This window comes from Molothrus ater, chromosome Z, assembly GCF_012460135.2.
Source record: "Molothrus ater isolate BHLD 08-10-18 breed brown headed cowbird chromosome Z, BPBGC_Mater_1.1, whole genome shotgun sequence".
Lineage (NCBI taxonomy): Eukaryota > Metazoa > Chordata > Aves > Passeriformes > Icteridae > Molothrus > Molothrus ater.
The window spans coordinates 44776929-44797708 of NC_050511.2; the positions used below are offsets into that span (position 1 = coordinate 44776929).

The 20780-nt window shown below is 40.8% G+C and overlaps 2 protein-coding genes across 3 annotated transcripts in view; one reads left to right on the top strand and one right to left on the bottom strand.

The window, feature by feature from the left end:
- Window positions 1-340: 340 nt before the first annotated feature.
- IDUA (alpha-L-iduronidase) overlaps window positions 341-20780 on the top strand; it is a 46046-nt gene continuing 25606 nt past the window's right edge. Inside the window, exons 1-2 of one of the 2 annotated variants that reach the window (XM_036403660.1) lie at window positions 341-465; window positions 3615-3755. In XM_036403660.1, the coding sequence (XP_036259553.1) occupies window positions 341-465; window positions 3615-3755 (266 nt within the window). The remainder of the gene's footprint in view (window positions 466-3614; window positions 3756-20780) is intronic. The other variant, XM_036403662.1, reaches the window with a different exon arrangement.
- Window positions 6043-19670, bottom strand: SLC26A1 (solute carrier family 26 member 1). The gene is given in 4 exon segments (XM_036403659.1): window positions 6043-10864; window positions 12205-12846; window positions 12848-12856; window positions 19581-19670. Coding segments are annotated over 4 exon segments (2262 nt in total). The 3' UTR covers window positions 6043-9343.

Consider the following 20780-nt stretch of genomic DNA (forward strand, 5'->3'; position numbering starts at 1 on the left):
CCGGGGAAGGAGGGCGGTTCCTCTCCCGTCACCGCGGCCTTCCCGGGCTTGGCACAGGGAGCGCGGGCGTGGCGGTGCGCACCGCCCCCGTGTGGGGCGCGGGTGAGCCGCAGCCGCCCCGCGGCACCGCCGGCGGGAGAGCCCCGAGAACCGGTGGCGCCGCGACTGCGGCCACAGCGCTGCGCCGCGGGAGCGGCGCGGCGGGCAGGAGCCCCCCGGCCGCGGGGCTCCGAGGGCGGGGGGCCGCGGGGCTCCGAGGGCGGGGGGCCGCGGGGCCCCTGGGCGTGCCCTGGCGCGTCTGCGGCGGGCGGCGGTGGGGCCCCGCGGCCCTCGCGGCGCCATGGGGCCGCTGCTGTGGCTGCTGCTGGTGCCACTGGGCGCGGGCTCAGCGGCGTACGAGGTGTACGTGGATGCCCGGCGAGCCGAGCGGCCCCTGCAGCACTTTTGGAGGAGCACTGGCTTCTGGTAAGCGCGCGCCGCCCGGCTCCGGGCCCCGAGCCGCTGGGCAGAGGCTCCTCGGCCCTCGCCTCGGCCGCATCCCGCCCTCTCGGTCCCCAGGGCGTGCGGACGCTGCCTTCCAGGAGGAAAAGAGGCTCTCCCGGGCTTACTGCTGTGGGATCAGAGGGCCCTTGCTGCCCCTTATCGCTTAGCCTGGTGCTGGACCAGGTCCACAGTGTAGGGGGGGATGTGGGATGTGGCAGTTAATGTGAACTGGCCAAAAAATAGGCCTTGTCTCCCCTTCTCTGACTTGCTTACCGACTCCCTCGAGCACGTAAAGTCCCTCTTCTTCCCCAGCACAGTACATGTGTTGATACTCAGAACTCATTTCCCTTTACTCTTCAGTGTTTCCATTGCCAGGGGCCCCTAAAGGGCCCCAGGAAAAACTTCGGAGAGTTCTAGTACTACCAAACAAAAGAGTGATAGTTCTAGGAGTTTGTTCTTCTTGACAGACGTTTTCCAGACGCACCACCAGATGAAGCCAGTGGGTCAAGTTGACCCAAGTTAGGGGGAAGGTGGTGACCATGCAGAAATTCCTGTATTCTGGTCGTGCTTTAGCTTCTCGGAAAAAGCCTGGTCTTGCTCAACTAACTAGGATTGGAACAGCCTTTAAGTTTAGTGAGACTACCAAAAGCTTCTAGCAGGCATGAAAGCAAGAGATAGTATATTCCACTGCCATGCTTATATCTTACTCTAAACTGATTATGATCTACTTCATTTAGGCATACAGTGGGTTAAATAACGCTTATGTGGAAAAGAGTTGCAATAGGGATGGAATGAGTATGTGCTTTGGAAAAAGGACTTTGTGCACTTCTTTTGTATAAAGCATAAAGGTCCCCTAAGAAAAAACTTAAAAGATTTTTCTTTAGGTTTCCAAGGGAGGGGGAACAGAACAGGACCTAAAATACATTCTGATGAAGAGAAACGTTTGGGCTTTCAAGATTTTTTCTTCTTTCATTGTTTCTTTTCTTTTTTTTTTTTTTTTTGTTTTGTTTTGTTTTGTTTTAAATTTTTCTTGCAGTATTAGGAAACATTAATGAAAATCTGCCTTAAAAATAGTATGTTTAGCCCATTTAAACTGCAGCCTATGAAATAATCATGGTTTTAATTGTGTGAAAAACTTTGGATAGCTGCAAACATGAAATACATGTGAAGGAAAGACAGAGTAGCAGTAGCAGAGGCAGAGGCTACCCATGGGTCAGCAGTTACTCTTTTATAATATCTGGCCAATGCTAGTATTTCTGAAAATCCCTTGAAAGCTCATGCAGTGGCACAAGTGAGTTGCAGCTGCTAAAGCTTCTTTTCTGGGCAAGTGCCCAGCTGTGGATCAACAGCTGAGAAAACCTGGGAGCAAGGCTCGAAGTTCTTTTAGATGGGCACTTTGCACTCAGAACAGGAAAGGACAGATGCTGAAAGCACCACTAACAGAACCCACCGTTCTGTCAGCTTTCTTTTGTATCCCATTGCAGTTTCCGCAAAATTTCTCTCTAACGGGGTGTGAATTTCAGAATGTTTATTCAACACGGACTAAGCAAAAATAATTGTCTTTGCCACTATTGATTGGAAGCCAGTTTGAATTTCGGAGTAGTAGTAAAGCACTCCATCAGAATCTGATAGTTAATGTTGTCCTTATTTACTGGAACAATTAAAAAGATCGAAATGGCTGATACATTTTTAGTAAGAATGGAACTGGTAATTTCTCAGTATGACTTGTGTGACTTCAAACTATCTTATGGAGATGGTTTTTAAGTGCCTTGTATGCTGGTGAAACTGCAGAGAGGGGCTCATGTATACTGGCTGATTTGTAATAAGCATTATAAATGGATGTGGTTTGTGTAAAGACTTGAACTTTCAGGTAAGTTTGCAGGAGATGGGGTAATAGATCAGCAGTATCTCTGTTGTGTCAAGTTCTTGTCCAGGTGGGGTCAGGCATTTCTTCCTTTGTACACAGACAGTTAGGCAGTAGGAGATTCATTCAGCAGTGCCTTTGGTGGTGGGATGATTATATGGAAGGGTACAGAGTGGGCAGGGATGACTTAAATGACTCTTCCCAGCAGAGTTACAGTCAGCACAAGTCTGATCAATATCATAGGAGACAGACTACAACAGGCAAGGTGTAGACTACAACAGTTTTTGACTTAAACAGTTTGTATATAGTGTGTAGTTAGAGCACAGGTCATCTCTGCAGTGTGAAGACACATGGATGTATTTTACCAAGCCAGAGGCACAATATTATCCTTCTTGTCATAAAAATGCTTTATCATTCAGAATGTGCACAATATGAGGAGGCTTAATGAAAGTCCCTAAGGATGCCCAGACCCAGTGAACCATGCAGCATTCTGAGTTGCTGACTTGTGAAGGGTGGGGTTGAGGTCTCCATCTTGCAGTGTTTATCTGTGGAGATTGGAATAACAGAAATTTGCCACAGTGTAGTATTAATTTCAGTGGAATAAGTAGACATCAAAGTCAAGTTGATATGATTGTTGCTGTATAGCCCTGAGCCTGTTAAACTGCTTGCAGAATCAAACATAGAAGCCTCAGACTGCACACTCCTGTGCTTTCTAATGCTTAAGGGTTAGCTGAACATGGCTGAAGAATATGAAGGCTCTGAGCATTTAATTCTGCTTCAAAAAAGTGTAGTAGCATCCATAGCAGAGAAAGAATTTATGTCATTGGATGAGCTTTATCAAGAAGGTCGAGCCCATATTTTTCTTGTGTTAGGCGTCAGCATGTCTGACTTCCACTGTAAAGCCTTAAAGACAGTGAGCTCCTTTATGATTAGTTCCTCAGAGACAAGGCACCTGTCACTGTATGGTTTCCTCTGGCCATGTTGCCTGAGATCGCTGTCTGTGCAGCCGTGACTGCTGGCGGTTTTCCTTTCAGCATGGCACTGAGATGCACCCAGCTTGTATTCTTTGCCAAACAACGTGTATAGCCAGTTGGCCCCAAATAACCTGCAACTCCGTTTTGCTTTTGGCTCGTTTTAGGCAGTGCTCCTCATGCCATGTAGGAACATGAAGATGGTGTAGGGATGTAGCATAGGAATTTTTGCATGCCCAGTGGAGCTGCTATTTAATATTTCAATGTGTTTCTTTTCTGTCCATCTTTTTCTGAAGCCCTCCTTTACCTCACAGCCGTGCTGACCTGTTTGACCTGAGCAACGACCAAGAGCTGAACCTTGCCTACATTTCTTCTGTTCCACATGGTGGCATTGAACAAGTTCGGATTCACTGGTTACTGGAATTAGTTGCTCTTAGGTAAGCATACACCTCAAGTCGAAGTCTAGGAAAATGTGAAGCATTAAAGGGTCCAACAGGCACTCACTTTGATGTTTATCTTATCCGAACTGCAAGCTGGGCATATCTTTGCTTCTGTGGAAGTCAGCTAAGTTCCAACAGATGGGAATAATTCTGGAATTTTAAGAGATGAAGAAAAACACAGTTTGTAGAAACTTGAGAATCTGAGGGATTAGAAAGATGGCTTACTTTTTAGTCCTTTAATGTAGGAAGTGTGATACAGTAAAAAAGTCCAACAAAGGTTGATACAAGCCTAACTTACTGAGAGGTCCAAATGAAAGCTGCAGCTAGCCCTTCTGCCTATTTCAGAAGTTACTTTTTGCCTCCTGAAGCCACGTGTGCACTGCATTAATTGACAGGTAGTGAGAATTAAAACAGGCTGGATTTGGGTAATACCAGTTAAATATCCTGTCCAAAAGGTTTTATATACAAAATGGCATTTTTAGTTTTAGGCAAGTATATGTCAGACTTTGGGAGAACACTAAGAATTCATTTCAAGTCCCTTTTAACTCAGCTTGAGCAAATTCATATCAGGATGCCTAGTGGGAGCAGCCAAATAGCCAGATGCCTAGAGCAGGAGCAATTGGTCTATGAAGAAAGACAAACCATAAAAACCCCATGAAAAATTGTAATAGCTCTTAAAAGTTCTGCCTGGCCCAGACTCTTGCTGAGCTGAGCGCATTTACAGTCCACATTATTGTTGCATCTACTGTCCCAGACACAGAAGAATTGGAATTTACTGCTTTGGGGAAGCAACAGGGATGGAGAGCTCAGACGCTGAAAATGACATGTGAGCAGAGGAGTAGGGAGTTTCAAAGTGTGCATTAGGAGCAGAATTTTTCTTTCTCGATATTAGGGTGTGCTTGTGTATGTCAGCTTTTTATGAAGGTGGTCATAAGTCCTGCACACAGGTAAGCATTGCATCAGTACCCCAGGGTGGCCTCTGTTTGTTAATTCATCGGTGAGTATAGCAGGTAACAGGGCTCCTCACTCTCTTCTTTCCCTCTTGAAGTTTCCACTAACACCTTTTCCTGTGGGTGTCTCCCTCTCTCACTGGACTGTGGAATATGTACTCTTGGAGTGAACCAGTGTCAAGGACAACCATCCCTGCTCACCGCTTAAGGAGTCCCTGTCTTAGAGATTTCTCCTGCGAGGTGAATTGGGTCTTTCAGGTTTCTGTAACCAATTCACATAAGAAAAATCAATGAGTACCTTTGGAAAGAAAGTAGCCACATCTACACTTGGAGCCCAGAATCCCTTCTGGCAGCCTCTCTTAGCTGTGTCATTGTGTTGAATTGGGTGTTCCACATGACTGAGGGAGAGGAATGCATCTGTCATGGATTCTGCTCAGCCTTTGTGGGGACTGAACCACTGAGCATTTAAAAAAAAGTAGGATACAATCCTTGACACAATTGAAATTCTAGGACTGTGGAAACATAGCAATCAATCAAGAAGTCCCCAAAAAAGCTTAAGTGTCTCAAAGGTAGGATTCTACCCTACCAGCCTCAATCTTTAGCCCACCTTTAACATGTAGAATCTAGAAACTGCTACTGTTTAGAACCAAGCTAAAACTTCTCATTTTACAGAAAAATGTTGGTTTGTCAAGGACAAGAAGACATGTAAGTTGTGGGAGGACACCCAGTGGACTAAATGTCAGTACTTTTGGAGGGTGAAGGGGCATAGAGCCTGCAGACAAACATTGGGACTCAAAAAACCAACAGGAGCAGAAATGCAATTCCGAGCAGAGAAGTTGAGTGCTGATGCTTAATTTTGTGCATGTGTAAATCTTTTCCTGAACCAGTGATTTCCAGAAGGATGGAAAGAGGCTTTGAGTGCAACCATCTGAGTGCAGAATTGTGTTATGTCATGGGGTTGATGAGTAGAGAACACTCCTTGGAATGTAGAGATGGGCACTTGACTGAAGAAGAGCCCTTAGGAAAAACAGAGGACCTCTGTGGAAGTCTAGCAGATAGAGGCTTTGCTTTTCTTCACAGCTGCCACCATCTTTAAAAAAGGTGCCATAAATGTTTCTGCCAAGAAATAGATGTGCTTAAATAAAAGACCGCCACCTTCCCCTTCTCACTTCTGTAATGGTCTTTCTCATTATGTTTTTTACTCCCCCAATACCAAGTGCATCCCTTTATTTTAATTTTTTCTAGTACAGCAAGCCCTCCCTCTTCATATTTGTCTTTGTTCGGAGTCAGCCCATTATTTTGCCACTTGTGAAAGGATACCACAAGGCCAAATGTTTTCAGATAACTCCTAGTTTTATTTTCCAGCCAGTAGCACACATTTGTCTCTTGGTCTTGGTCTTGTGACACAGGAATATTCATGATTGTGGGGAAATCCAGGATGTCTTTCATGGACTGGACAGTTCCCAGGTTGTTGGTTACCAGTGCCAGTAAAAAGAGCTATTTTGACACATTCTGGCCATGCTTCACTAGTCAACAAGACAGGACACTTTGAGCTGAAAACTCCGGCTCTTTACCCAGTTCCAAGGGACACACACGCAGTCTACAATAAGAATCCTTTCCCATTTTTATGTAGCAGTACTACAATCTGTTGAGTACATGATACGTAGTAAATCACAAGGCATCACAGTGAACAGAAATACAGTCAACCTACATGAAGCATATAACATTTCTTAAAAGGCATATAACAGTTTTTATTTCAATATTAGTATTAACCTAGTTGGAATAACCAGCCTATCCCCAGCTCCTCTTCAAGACATGATAGCTAATTTCTGGTAAATGAGAAGAGAAGAGAATCAGTAGTTTTTGTTAATTTTCAATTTTCATATCTTTAATCTTAGTATAACTCAGTAAAGCAAACATAGATGTACCAGAAAAAGGCTTGCTTTTTTAGTTACCTTTTACATACTCCTTAGAAATAATTCACAGTCTGCCAGAATCCCTACAACATAGCACTGAAGCTATTTCCATGCTTTGTTTGTCCAACACAGTTGATTGTGAGCCAGCTCTGCCAGTAAAACCAAAACAGGAAATTGTTCTTACAGTTTCTTCTGACCAATAGTTTATTTCTTCATATATAAATTCTAAAGTTTACCTTTCCTCTTATGTGTAGTGAAGTTTCTTTACTTAGGTATCCTTTGGTACCTACTTAAATGTGGTGAAAAAGAGACTTCCCACTCTTACTTTCTTATCCTCTTCTTTATTCTCCAGAGACTCTTGCAAGGATACACCTTCCACTGGAATTTTTTTTTCTTTTAAAATGAGGTTAATCTAGAGTTAAGGGTGTATTTGCATTTTTTTTGTGTTCTATGTTGGTAGCTGGATCCATAAAGCTAGAAAAAGTGTAGGTTGGTAGGATGTTTTATTTGACTTCCAATGACAGCTTGTTTTGGTACAGTGTCCTAAGAATGTCTATATTGATACTGTCTGGTAGTAATTCTTACCAACCCATTTGCCTTGTTAGGCCCAAAGAGGACTTTAAAAGAGGTATTCCCTGATCAAAGAATGGTTACAAACAAGAGCAGGTACTAAGCAGTTTTTGTCCTTGGGCCCTGCTCACTTCCTGTTAGAACAGAAAGAAGCTAATCATACCAAGTCAGCTATTTAAATAATAATGTGGATTGTTTTATGACAGGAGAATATTGCTAATGGTCAATCTTTTAATCTCGTGTCAGATGTTTCTGTCAGGTGTTGCAGCTTTGGCAGTACTAACAGCGTGCAGCTGATAGGCTTCCTACGCAATGAGTGCATGAAAACGCCAGCATTGAATAACCTGATACTGTGCTAGTCATAGTCCCACTGAAGATATTTTTGGTCTTTTGGAAGTGCACTGCTTTTCCTCTAAGAAAATACTTGTTTCTAAGAGCCAGACAGGCTCTGGAGCACCTAGAGAACCTCAATTTGACTGTTCTTTCATTCAGTGAACTAAACAATTGAAATAAGTCATATGATATATTGACTTGACTTTTTTTTTAAATGGGATGGCAAAGAAATGGCTTCTGTATATATGGAACCTATTTCTAGAGTCTGTTAGTTTTGAGAGGCACAGCTGTGATAGAATTTCCTTCCATGCTTGGTGGTGTGTGAACCTGACATGAAAAAGGAGAGAGGGTGAGCACAGCTGTCATACCTTTTGTGCAGATAATTATAAACTTGAGTATGAAACAGAATATTCTGCCCATGCCATGGGCCAGAACACTGCATACTATCTTACAATCAAAATCCAAATGTATTCTTATTTGTGAAGAGAGAGCATACATATACAACAATACAACTATGACTAAAGCATAATGAACAGCAGTTAATGCAAATTATTATAGAAAGTAACCAGCATCAGAAAACATGATCTAGTAGACCTCAAATCAAAGATTAATATGATAGGAAAAAAAACACCAAGCAAACAAAACCCCCACAATATCTGTTGTATGTACAAACAGTGGTGTAAGTTTTTCAACATAGAGGGATCCACAAGTTACAAAGCATTGCTCCGTTTACTTGACCCATGTATGTTACTTGTAATACTTCATTAGCATTGCATCAGAGAAGACCAGCCAGGCAGTTCTGACTGATCCATCAATCCCCTTCAAGAAAACTCGCAGATTTACCTTCCCACCCTACCCTTATTTTCTCCTGTTTTTCTTTGAACCCAGGCAGGCATTTGTAGGAAGATAGGGATGTGCTGCATCACAGCTCTGAGGTTTTATGTTTGATGGTCCTTTTGTATCCCTGAATTATAGATGCATCTGCCCACCAGAGGCAGCTTATTTTACAGGATGGTACAACTAGCTGGGTAGCTGCCTTAACTGGCATTAATTTTTCTTAATGCTGTTTATCCTTTTACTAGTTACAAATTTGCGCATCAGAGTCATTTCTTCCAGCATGATTAGGGGTATCACAGCCTTCAGTAACTAATTATGACAGATTTAATCCAATAGAACGGATGACTCCTGTAACTCCAAAGCCAGCAGTTTTTGAAAATGGTCATTTTGAGAGGAACCTGTGATGGATCATAGTTTCTTCCTCTGTGGCAGATTATGCTATTAAGTGTGTGTGATCAAGGAGGAGAGATATTCTACATTCCACAATATTTTATACATTTTGTTTTTATGCAAACAGTGGGGGCTTGTCTAGGAGTGCACCTGGAATGACTGGAAGAAGTAGGGCCTTGCACGCCACAGTTCAAAGAATGATGTATCCAGAATGCTGTATTGATCGCTTTTTGATGGAAGTGGCTTAGCCTTCTTGACACAAACCAGTCATTTAATCACTGGGAGAACAGCACTGGGCAGGCCTTCCACCACAACAGTCCCCTGACATCCATGTTGGGTCACAAAGGATCATGATATGATGCAAGTCAATCTCAAACAGCCATTGCCTGGATTTTAAAGTGAAGGTGGTGGTCTAACCTTTCCATGCTTGTCCTGGACTGTGTCCCCTGTGGCTGCCCTTTGTAGCATATGACATAAAGTGGAACTCTTTGGGGGGAGTGGCTTTATGCAGCCAGCTGTGTGTCTGATTGTTGCAAACTACCCCTCCCTATCTGTCACTTTGTGGCGAATCATCAAGGAAGAGACAGGGTTAAACTGAGCAGTCTGCTGGAAGCTTTTGGTCTTTTGCAAACAGCACAGCATTATGTATACTGTAGAACAGCATTTCCTGCATACATCCAAAATCCTTTCCGAAGTAACCCCCTCTTTTCAGAGAGTCTATCACTGAGGGATTGCAGCAAGCCAGGAGAACAGAAATGTTTAAATTCTTGTAGTCTTTCAGGATTTCCTTCAAAGTATTAACTCCAGTGGTGTCCAAAAATGAGATGGAAGAACAATCGACAACAAGGGCTTGGAAATCAATTTGCTTAGGAACTAGTTGCAGAGTGGTTTCTCCAATGCCCAGTCCATTAGCAGTTTTGTGATTTCCCTTTTTCAGATGCTGCTTTTCCTTCTTCTCATATTTCTTCCTCCGAGCAGCTTCTAGGTTAGGATCTAAATTGGTCAATCTGTACAGAGACTTTAGGAAGTAGTTTCTATTTGCATAGTAAAGTGGGGCCTCAAAGCGAAATATTTTGACCTTTGGAACAGTAGAGAGATTTTCATATTCTAAGTCATCCTCATAAAAGCTTGTGTCTTGAATCTGACCAAGCAGGGCTGTCCGTGGCCTCTGGGTCCGAACAATGATGCATAACATGGAGAAAACAATGCCAACCAACAGCCCTATTTCGGTGCTGACCAAGGCAGAGGCAGACATGGTAACTACCCAAACAAGTGTGTCCACCTTATTCACACAGTACCGTGCTGGCACATCTCGGAATTTCCTCAGGGCTCCCCGAAGGCTCACAATGATGATACAAGCCAGGACACACTTCTGCAAGGAGTAGAAAAGGGGTGCCAGGAAGAGCAGCACCAGCAAAACCACCATTGCACTAATTACTCCAGAGATTTGAGTTTGGCAGCCTGTAGATGTTTTGACGAGTGTTTTTGCCAAAGCTGCACTGGTTGCAAAAGAGTGGAAGAAGGAAGGAATGATGTTGCAGAACCCCACAGCAAACATTTCTTGATTGGCTCGGATGGTGTAAGCATATTTCTTTGCAAACATTTCAGAAAGGGATACAGTGAAGACAAAGCTGACTATGGCAAGAGGCAAAGCATCTAGAGCAACTCTGAGCATTAAGTTGAACTCTGGTACCTTTGGAGGGATAAATCCTGTTGGAATAGCTCCAGAAACACTGGATGCATACACTTCATTTAACTTACCATAGTGTGACACCAGTGTTGCCACAACAATAACTACCAGCTCCGTGGGAAGAGGAAATTTCAGTTTATGCTTATACCGATCTCCAATTTCCTTAGCAGTGACCAGCACCACAATACAAATTGCACTTGTGATGACATCACAAAGGTTGGCCTGAGAAATGTTCCGGAAAATGTTAATCCAGGTAATAACCAGCATCCCATGCCCTTGGCTGCGTGGAATTTTTATTCCAATAAGATACTTCACTTGAGCTGTTAAAATGGTTAAGGAAGCACCAGTTGCAAAGCCATCTAGTACGGACTCAGATAGGTACATAGATACAAAACCTAGACGGAAGATCCCCATTAGAACCTGAGAAAACAGAAGAAGGAAAAAAAAAACAACCCATGAGCTGTAACCATTGCTGCAAATAATTAGGTACAGATGAGGGAGAGCTAGCTGGAGGCCAATAATATTTGGCTATTTCATTCTTGAAACAGGAATTACCCTTTTTTGTTTCTAGTCTGCTTTTAAAATGTGATTCCTTTTACTGTTGTGGAATGCTGCAAACCCAAGAGGTGAATGAGGAGTTTTAGACAGTGTGGTCAATCAAATATTTGTCTGAAATTACTTCACTGAAGTGGCTTGCCTGATTTTTATTCCCCATGCAAAAGAACAGTGGGTCCAAAATACTTCTGTTATACCAAAGTCAATTTTCCTTTTTTCTGTCTTAAAGCAAATAAAGTTAACATGTATGGCCTTTTCCTTGTAAAAAAAACTTGACTGACAACAAATCAGATCCCTACTTTAGCTTTTGCATTAAACAGCTTTTAATTTTAGCCCTGTGGACAGAAGGGAAAATGGAGCGCAGATGGCCCTTGTTGCATGCCTAAAATCACAGGTGTCAGAACAGCTCACAGACTCCACGATTCTGTCCTTAACTAGTTGATTCTTCTTAGATGGTTTTGGAAAAGTACAAGTTCACAAGGGCATTTTTTTGTTCATATATGTGACCTGAAATTTCTTACTACAACTGAAAGATAGCTAGTTCTTTCTGCAATCATATATATATACACGGATACATACATACACACACACAGTTAATCGTGAAGTATGTTCATGATGCTTCCTTCTGTGCTCTCTTGATATCCTTGTTGACAAGTGTCAAGGAGTCCAGCACAGCCATTTTCTGAAAAGTGGGTTAGTCAGTGTATTTCTCCTCTTGTCCTTTCTTTGAATTATCTTTTGGACACCAGTTTGGTGGAACACAGCACCCCCTACCAAAAAACTGAGCTGCTCATTCTGAACCTGTAGAAGTAGTTGAGTCGGTATACACTTCTATTAAAAATTTCTAGGGAAAAAGTGATTTCTTCATTTTTAAGTACACAGCTATCTGGGAATTTCCTATATCTGTACTGGGCCTCACTGTCCCATGAAAGCAACGAGGCCAAGAAGCAGAAGAGTATCAAAACAATGTTGATGGTCTTCCAGAAGACTCTTGTTTTACCTGTGTTTACTAGCCACTAAGAAAACTGCCTCCCTCATGCTGTTTCTGAGTTGCCTACCATTAGGCTTCCTGGAAAAAACAGCCCAAGGTACATTTGAATGAACTGATGATGTATCTCATTGAAAGACAGTCAAGCCAAAGCTTAGGTCATGAAAAACACTTTAGGAAGTTCATACCTTGCCTCTGGGTGTCAGCAAGCACTTACCTGATACACTCCAGCCATGAATGTCAAGGCTGTAGCAATGCCAATAGCGTAGCACTCTTTCCCACACTCGGCATTTATCCCCGCAATGGTAAGGTTGAAGGCAGTTGTGTTGGACAGATTGTCATTCTGCAGAGAGCCGTCACCTGAGGCTGGTGGGGCATCATCATTCAAGTCAAACCCAGCCAGGAGAAGTTCTCGGTCCACAACTTGTCCCACCATTAAGCTTATCAAGCTGAAAATGCCAACTGAGACGTGACGGGATGTGCCCATTAAGAAATAGATGATGTTGGCAAAGAAAGATGTGTAAAGGCTATAAATGGGCTTCAGACCTGCCAGCAGTGAGTATGCAATTGCTTGAGGCACCAGAATTATCCCAATCACTAACCCAGACATAATATCCCCCCAAATGTACTCTTTGCATCGGTACTTGGGAAGCCATCGCAAAACAGGAAAGAAGTCCATAAGAAAGTTCTTCAGCTTCTGTGGTGTGCAGGAGCAGGTCTTTCTCAGCTTAGCTACCATGATTTCTTTCCTATTAATCTTGACACGAGTCTTTCTTTCCATGAGAAAGCAGGATGAGGTGTTGTTTTCCATTCTGGTGGCCTCAAGTGGTGTTTCCATTTTCCCAGTGCTCACTTCATTTAATGTGTTCCTGCAAAGTGAAGAAAACCTCTGTCAGGTTGCAATTTGTGAAGGTTTTTTTAACACAGTCACTTAAGACTAAAAGTTTGTTCCCAATTTTGCTTTTAAGGAGGCATCATCCCAACAAAAACACTCTCACAGGGCTCCAGTGACACATAAGGCTAAGAAATAAATCTGCCCTTTCTTGCACACATTAAGGAGTACTTTGAGTTGAATCCAGTTTGTTCTAATAAAGAAAAATGGGGTTAAATTAGCCATTTTTTGTTATGACAGAGATTTCCATCATCTGTTCTAAATGTTCTATCATAAAGGTCTTTGTGACCAGAAGTAGGACTTGATGGTGTGAAATAAATGTGTGCTAGTGAGGTGGGTCATAGTGTTTCTGTAGAGTGAGTACATCTTGTAATCATTGATTAGTAACTCTCGTGGGGTATGATCTGTCACTGCAGTTGACGTCAATGCAGAAGAGAAAAACATTCCTGATAGGACCTGTAAAACAAAGTTTTCTGGAGAGCAGAGCAGCAGTTTAGTCTAACAGAAAAGATATGTACATAAACAATTGACAGACTCTTTGTAGCTGCTACATAACATTAACTTGTTGAATTGTAGATTGTTTCGATGTGCAGCTTCTGGTAATAAATGCCTCCTCACAAATACCACCACGTTGGTAACATACAGACCAAGCACCATGACGTTACCACATTGGAAGAGTGCTACATGTTATTATTTTCAGGTTTAAACCCATAGTTACCCAACTTTCGTAACTATTCCAGTAATGAGATACAACAAATAATTATGTGTACAGCAGAACAAACACAGCAGTATTTCCTATGGTTCTGATTGTTTTCTAGTATGTAATGGCTGGGATAATTTGTATTCCCCTGATGGGGGGCTTTTCATGTCTCTTGCCTCAATGGACACAACTGTTTTCACCAAACTTGACTTCTGCATTTTTACTCAATAGTCAAATTAAATTGAAACTAGCTTAGTGCATTGATAAGTAATTTTGGGGTAGGTGGGAACATGACTAAGAGGCAAAACATGCAGATGTCCTAACTTACATAGCTAGAAAAATTAAATAGGAACACACAGATGGAAAATGTTAAACAGGCTATGCCAAGTGGCAAATCTTTTCTGGTTAGCAGTAGAGAGAAAGAAGAGACTTCCATGTGAGGATGCCCATATAAGAGTAGTGGGAAATAAGGAGTGCCTCGTACTGATCTAGATGAAGATAGTATGTCCCAAATAAAACAGTATGCAGAACTTTTAGGAAAGCAGACCTTCTCTAGGCTCAGCCTCTCCCAGTGTCATTAACAGCCAGGATTTCTGCATCAGAGCTATTTGGTGCCAGGAGTGACATTACCATAGTGTCAAAGCTTATCTTCATTTACAAGTTAAAGTTGTTTCTTTTTTTAGTGTTTAGAGACAGACTCTGTACCATCAGTTTCATCAAACTTGAAGTAAACTTACTGGCGCAGTATTCTGTTGGTAAATTTTAGTGGTTTAAACAATTAATACATAGTTTAGATGCTACTGACAGAATTCTCAGTAAATTTAATGGGGTTTTTTGTGGTTAACAAGAACATTATGATTTGTTGATGTTAGGTAATAGCCTGTTAAAGTGTAGAATTCTGAATTTAGAAAAAGCATTAATGAGTCCAACTGGAAACATAATAGAAGAGCAAAAGAACAGATTAGCAATAGCCTGTAAGCCTTTGTCTGGAGCAGTCCAAACTGAGAGTGGCTTATTAGAAAGTCTTTTGTCTATCCTGCTTAGAAATAGTTTTCAAGATTTTAATAATTATGTTTTGCCACCAGATTGAAAATAATAAGATGATTATATATCTGTAACTAGAGCAGAAATTTTAAACTGCTGTACTGGATAATCAGAAAAACCAGGTATTATGATACAGCATAGAGATAAATGATACAGCATGATTTCTAAGGCTATGCAAAGTTTAACCACAATTCAAAGCAGGATCTTCAGGTGTTATAGGTAATTTATAACTTGGTAAAAGGCAGAGTAGTGATTCTTGCTAGAATGTGTGGACTGATTGTCCAAGTTGAAAAGAAACTGCATAGCAGTCTAAACATATGTTTAAAAATTAGTAGAGTTTTATCCATCCCAATTACATAAACCCATTTTAGCTCCCATTGTATACATTTCTTTGTAAGTTTATTTCCATTATAAGGGAACACTAATTACAACTTAATATAATTATTTATAAAGATCCATGTCCATTCTTTATCAATGCTAAGTTTACTTTAGACCCTAATGTACTCCACAGTTACGCTAGCCAAGATCTGCTTGGACAGGAAAATAGGTTGGATCTAGTCTTTGTTAGAATGCAAAGGTTACAGAAAAGATAAATGAAGTTGCAACACCAGGTGAAGTACTTAAGAGCATATGAATAAAGTTTACCAAATACAGAATGCTAGCAAGTGTAATAAAGATGCTAATTTTTAAAAGGCAAAATCCCAATACTTCCTGTCTTACCTAAATTAGTTTGGAGAATGACACGCTTGTGCATCAGGACAGCAAGTCCTTATTTAAATGCCACTCACTTCTTACAGCCTAGTGAATTCAGCCTGCCAGGAAATAAGTATTGTGCCCTTGCTTGACATACTTAAAAGCTAGTGGGCAGTTCAATATCCAATGAGTGCTTTTTATAGGCTACATAAAAAAGATTGCATCAGCTTCTGTACACTAGGCTCATATATTTAATTGCATAGTTGCTGTCTGCCTTTCTCTAATCTCATACAATTTACCTGGAAGTAATTTGATATTTACAAAAAACCCCATTACAATTCAGAGGTGTGTATTGTTTGAGCAGCTCCCTGAGGGATAATAGTGATTTTTATTACATAAGATGATTTGAGCACAATTTCTCTGGAAATCTTTTAAGAGATCTTGTGTTTGAATGATAGTTTACTAATAGATATATTAACTATACTGCTGTACTGGATAATCAGAATAATAGCTTTTTGTAAAAAACAACCAAGCCTTCCCCACCTGCAAAAAAAAAAGGTAGTACAGTAAACTATGTATCTTCTGTTTTCAAGCTGACGTAAGTAATTTTCTTCAATTTTTTTTTTCTGAAAATAAAGACTTCCTTCCTGTAAGTAACTGTTTATTCTGTTATATATGCTTTCAGATTCCATGTCAAATGAACGTGGTAGCTGTTAAGCAGTCAGCTCTCAACCTAGATTGGTATCCAGAAACTGTTAATGTTTAAAGTTTCCTTGTTGCTTTTAGAATGCAGTAAAGCCACACCAAATAGGGGCAGGGGCACTGTTATCAGCAACCCATTTTTCAGCTGTGTAATCCAATAATTGTCAGGCTATGATGCCTGTAACTCATTGCTTCACCTGAAGGAAGTGTGATTCCACCACAGATGGGTGCTATACCCTGTACACTTATGCAGCCTAGCGGAGCTTGCAGCTTCCAATGTTCTGGCCATCTCCAAAGACAGAATGGAGAAGAGGAGATCTGTCTGCTGTTGTGCACATGAGCAGACTCCAGCCTTCTGATTCTGGCACTGAGATCCAACACCATTCTTCCAAAGTGGTAATACTTGAGCAGTGTGCAGGAGCCCTAGGGGGGCAGAAGGTGGATTCCTTTACTGGTTCACCAAATGACCCGTTTTCAGCTTAGGCCACACTAAGAAATGGTGATTTTTGTGTATTTCTAATTAAAATCTCCCTTTCTTCCTCCAGAGCTCCACAGAACATAATGTTTGCATTTTATGCAAGTCATCATTTGCTGGAAGAGCTATTCTTAACAGGGCTGTGCAGATGAAGCAGCACGCAGCATAAAACATGTTAGTTCCTTGCACTTGACTTCACTTTCAGTGGAACAGTTGGAACAACTGTTTAAACAAGTGAAAGTTGACTGGTGTGCACATTCATGTATATGTGTAACGTTCATATAATTACAACAGAAAGTAGTCTTGGTTATTTTTAATTGTACTTTACGTTTGGAATCTTCACAGTGAAGTTTTTTCAAGTTTCCCTTGACCATATGAGCAAAAAGCAATTGAACAGAGACTTCTCTGAACCACTCATTCTTTCAGGTTAAATGCATTGACTCAATTTATTTTGTGAAAAATAAAAACAAGAGAAAGAACCATTTAAGCCAAAGTAACTGCTAACTTTCCAGCTGGCCTTAGTCCCACCTTTCTTCCTGTCTTTTCATCATGCCAGTGACCTGACAAAATCTCTCTGCAGGGGAAGAAACAATCGTCACAGTATGTTCATGTGGGATTTCTATTTGCAGCTTCTTTGGCAGACAGTTTCTCCTGATACATGTATAACCATTCTAAATGGGTAAGTTGTTCTTTGTGAAACAGCACAACCTCTAAAAACTTGATTCTTTTGCATCCTTTTGCCTCCCCATCCTGGATTGTCCACCAAAAAGTCTGAAGCTGTATCTCTATAAAGCCTAGGAAGGAGTAGTGATGGTGAGCCTGTCTCCCTGTGCTGAGATACTTTAAACACTTTATTTGGAACAGAAGTCAGATGGTATCACAGCTTTATATTATAATTGCTCACTTGCTAAAATAATGATTTCAAGTGTAAGTTAGGATAGAGCCATTTAAAGAGTTTAAGCCAAGTGATGTTTGCTATTTTCTCCATGTTTGAACTATGAAAATCCACTAAAAACTAATGTGGTTAGGGTGGGTTTTGTATTTATTTGTTGCATAAGTCACTGAAAAACATGAGAGACATCAGTCTAGTTAAACATTTGATTGGAAACACGGGTGGTAAGTTGCTAATGTTCATCTTTCATATCAGAAACCTTTTCTCTCTCATAGAAACCTTTCTTGGCTCTAATGGCTATGATTACTGTTCTGGTTTTGAGCAATGACACGAGTTTGAAAAAGCTCCTTGGTTAGGCTCATTTATGCTGCATAGATTTAATGTACAGGGGTGTGTTATTCTTGCAAACTGGATTTTTTTTCAGAGGATGGCACCTAGAAACTATGCCCCAGTGCACTTTGACACTTTATGGTGGCATAAAAACCTAAGCTAGCAATTGGTGCTTTGGACATACTTAAACAGATGTGAGGAATACATTTAGTTTGTGAGAACTGACTAGTCTGAAATAAAGTCCCCTGAGCTGCATATAATAGAAGACAATACTGCTTTAGCACCTATTGCTTTGATTTATTAATGTTTTGTTCTGCAGGGTTGCTTAGATATGTCAACATAACCTTAAAGTCTTAGAAGTCATCAGGTACTAAAACAGAACAAGTGAGAGGAATGTTTCTCTCTGTCTTATATTAGCTATTGTACTTTCATCTTTAGAACTAAGCTGTACTTGGAAGCAGACTTAAGCAGACTTAAGGCGCCAGCAATGGAAACCATTTATTTATACTCTGACCCAGCAAGCTGTCAGACTACAGGCACAGAACATGGCAATGCCTTGTAGGAAAATCATATGAAACTTGTTAGGTTTAGTTAGTTTTTCCACTATAAAGGGGTAAAATATTATTGCTTCAAAGCATTTTTTGTCTTGAGTTTCAATGTTAGCTAATTTAAACGTGAAAGAGGAAATAGCATTCCAGCTTAGTGGTCTCTACAAGTCAGGAAAGTCAGATCATGTCTTCTACAAATTAAACTGCTATACTAAGGGAAGATTTATTCTGAGAGTCTTTCAGATTTGTGTATTTCTAATTAAAATCTCCAATTCACAATTTCTGTTTTCAACTGTAAATTGATTTAGGACTTTCCAGGCAAGTTAGGCTCTTTGTTAAGTGTCTGCATTGACCAGCAGCTGTGATTCAAATCTTGTTTTCCCAAGAATTCTCAGTTCTATATCCCAGTGAGTAAGGTGACAGCCACTGACAGGTAACAATCCCAGAGCTTATGAGAAGGCTTCAGTGGAACTTGTGCAGTTGGCCAGCACCTGTTGTTATGGCTGGCCCATCAAGATCATCTCTGGGAATAATCATTCATGCAGATACATGGTCAAGTAGTTTCACTTGTTCTGCAGAGACAGTTTTTGTGCAAGGATTCCAGAAATTGCTGATCTAACTCTTGAAGGCAAGACAGCATTTTTCTTCTGGAATGACCACTAAAAAGGCATTTCCTGTGGATTCAAAAAACGTTCCTAAAAATCAGATTTCTTACTTTTGGAAAGTAGTTGTTTCAAAGTGAAAGTCTGTTATTTAAAATAAAAGAAATCTTTCAAGATAGCTTTTCAAGACCGTGGTCATCATTCATGAAGTTAAATACTAAGCTCTGTGTTCTGCCCTGTGGTTTTGCTGGATATTGTTTAGCCATACTAAGCTGTCACAGAGAAAACCAAATTGGTAGTCCATTCTCGTGGTTTTTCCTGTTGTTTTTGGTGGCATCTTGTGTTTACTACAGGCAATTAAGGACATTATTTCTCAGTTTCAATATCAATTTAGTACTTTGAGAAACAAAGATAAGCCTAGTATATGCCATTTTCTTAAATAGAAATAAAAACTAACCAAATGGTTGAACTCTTGGATGAGGGTTGCAGGAAAGATAATTGCTGTGCCATTTACAGCGGACTATATGTTTTACAAACTTTTGTCCAATGTCTACCGTATAAGCAATATTTATGAGCAGCAACATAATAATAAACAACAAAAAATCCACCAGCACAAGCAAAGTAAGTGAAAAGAGGCAGTTTTTCACCTTTGAAAACAGGCAAAGAACAAATTAACCTGAATTCAGAGGCACTGGAAGGGAGACAAATCTCTTACCTGGATAACTTTTTGACAGGAATGTACCAGCTCTGTTTTTGCACGTTGGAATGAATGGAAGTCTTCAGCCAGACATCACTCTATTTGCATAAAGGATAATTATTAGCTAAATATTCCTCAGGGTAGGAATGGGCATTTATGGAATCTTGAGCTTGGTGTTTGGTAGTGTGTTGTCACTTGTATCACTTTGTAAAGCTGGATATATATGTATCACTAGCTGAGGATTTGAGTTTAAATAATGCATAAGATTATTAATTAACTAGCACTGATCCAAAAATTGTGCTGAGTTCAAGCTAGCACATGTCTGACCTTTGAAGCTGCTTCCCTTCCGAGATTTAATCTGGTTTATGCATCCTCATGTAGCATTCGCTTTTGATTTTACATGTTCAAGCTGTATGAATAGAACTTCTGTCTTGATTGAGATTTGTGTCCTTTGCAGGCTGGAGTAAGTCCTGTTCTGCTCAATGCATAGGATGGGAGAACTAGAGGTCAGAGTTCTTTTTCTACATGTCAGCACATTCAGATCACAATACTTTTTGCTTCTGTTTAAACCAAAGACTTCATAATGTAGGCAGATCAGAAGGACAAAGATAGACTTCTGTTGAAAGTCTACTTCATTCTTGTGAGGTATATAAATGACCAAGTTCCCGCTCAGTTATCTTAAATCTTTGTATAAGTGCAGACCTATCCAAGTGATAAATAAACATCCATCTCCCCCCCTTGACAAAGGTGATAGGTAATGTTTAATGGTTACTAAGCAGTGCAGATTAACAGGTTGGGCACAAGGCCATGACCTGTAGGGACTGTATTCAGCTGGCCTACAAGCTAAGGGAAGAGCAGATGTGTCTTTTTCTCAGCCAAGGAAGAACATGAGCTGGCATACAGTAAGTATCTGAGATGGGAGTTGAAAGGTCACAAAAAGACTGCGTTGTTGGCACACAATCATGACTAGAGAGGGCTGGGTTTCAACATTGTCTTTTATCCCTGTGCAAAAAGTTGCTTGCTGCTCTTTAGAAGTAAGAAGGAAACATAAAAATTATGTAAATGAAAAGTCAAAACTTTGGCAAGGGAGGAGTAGAAATAGAACTTTTGTGATGTTAAACTGGTCATGGATTCTTAAAACTACTGGCTACTACTAGGAGCTTAGACTTGGTAGTAGTAGTTGTGGTGTTCTAAATCCAAAATTTTAAGAAGATAATT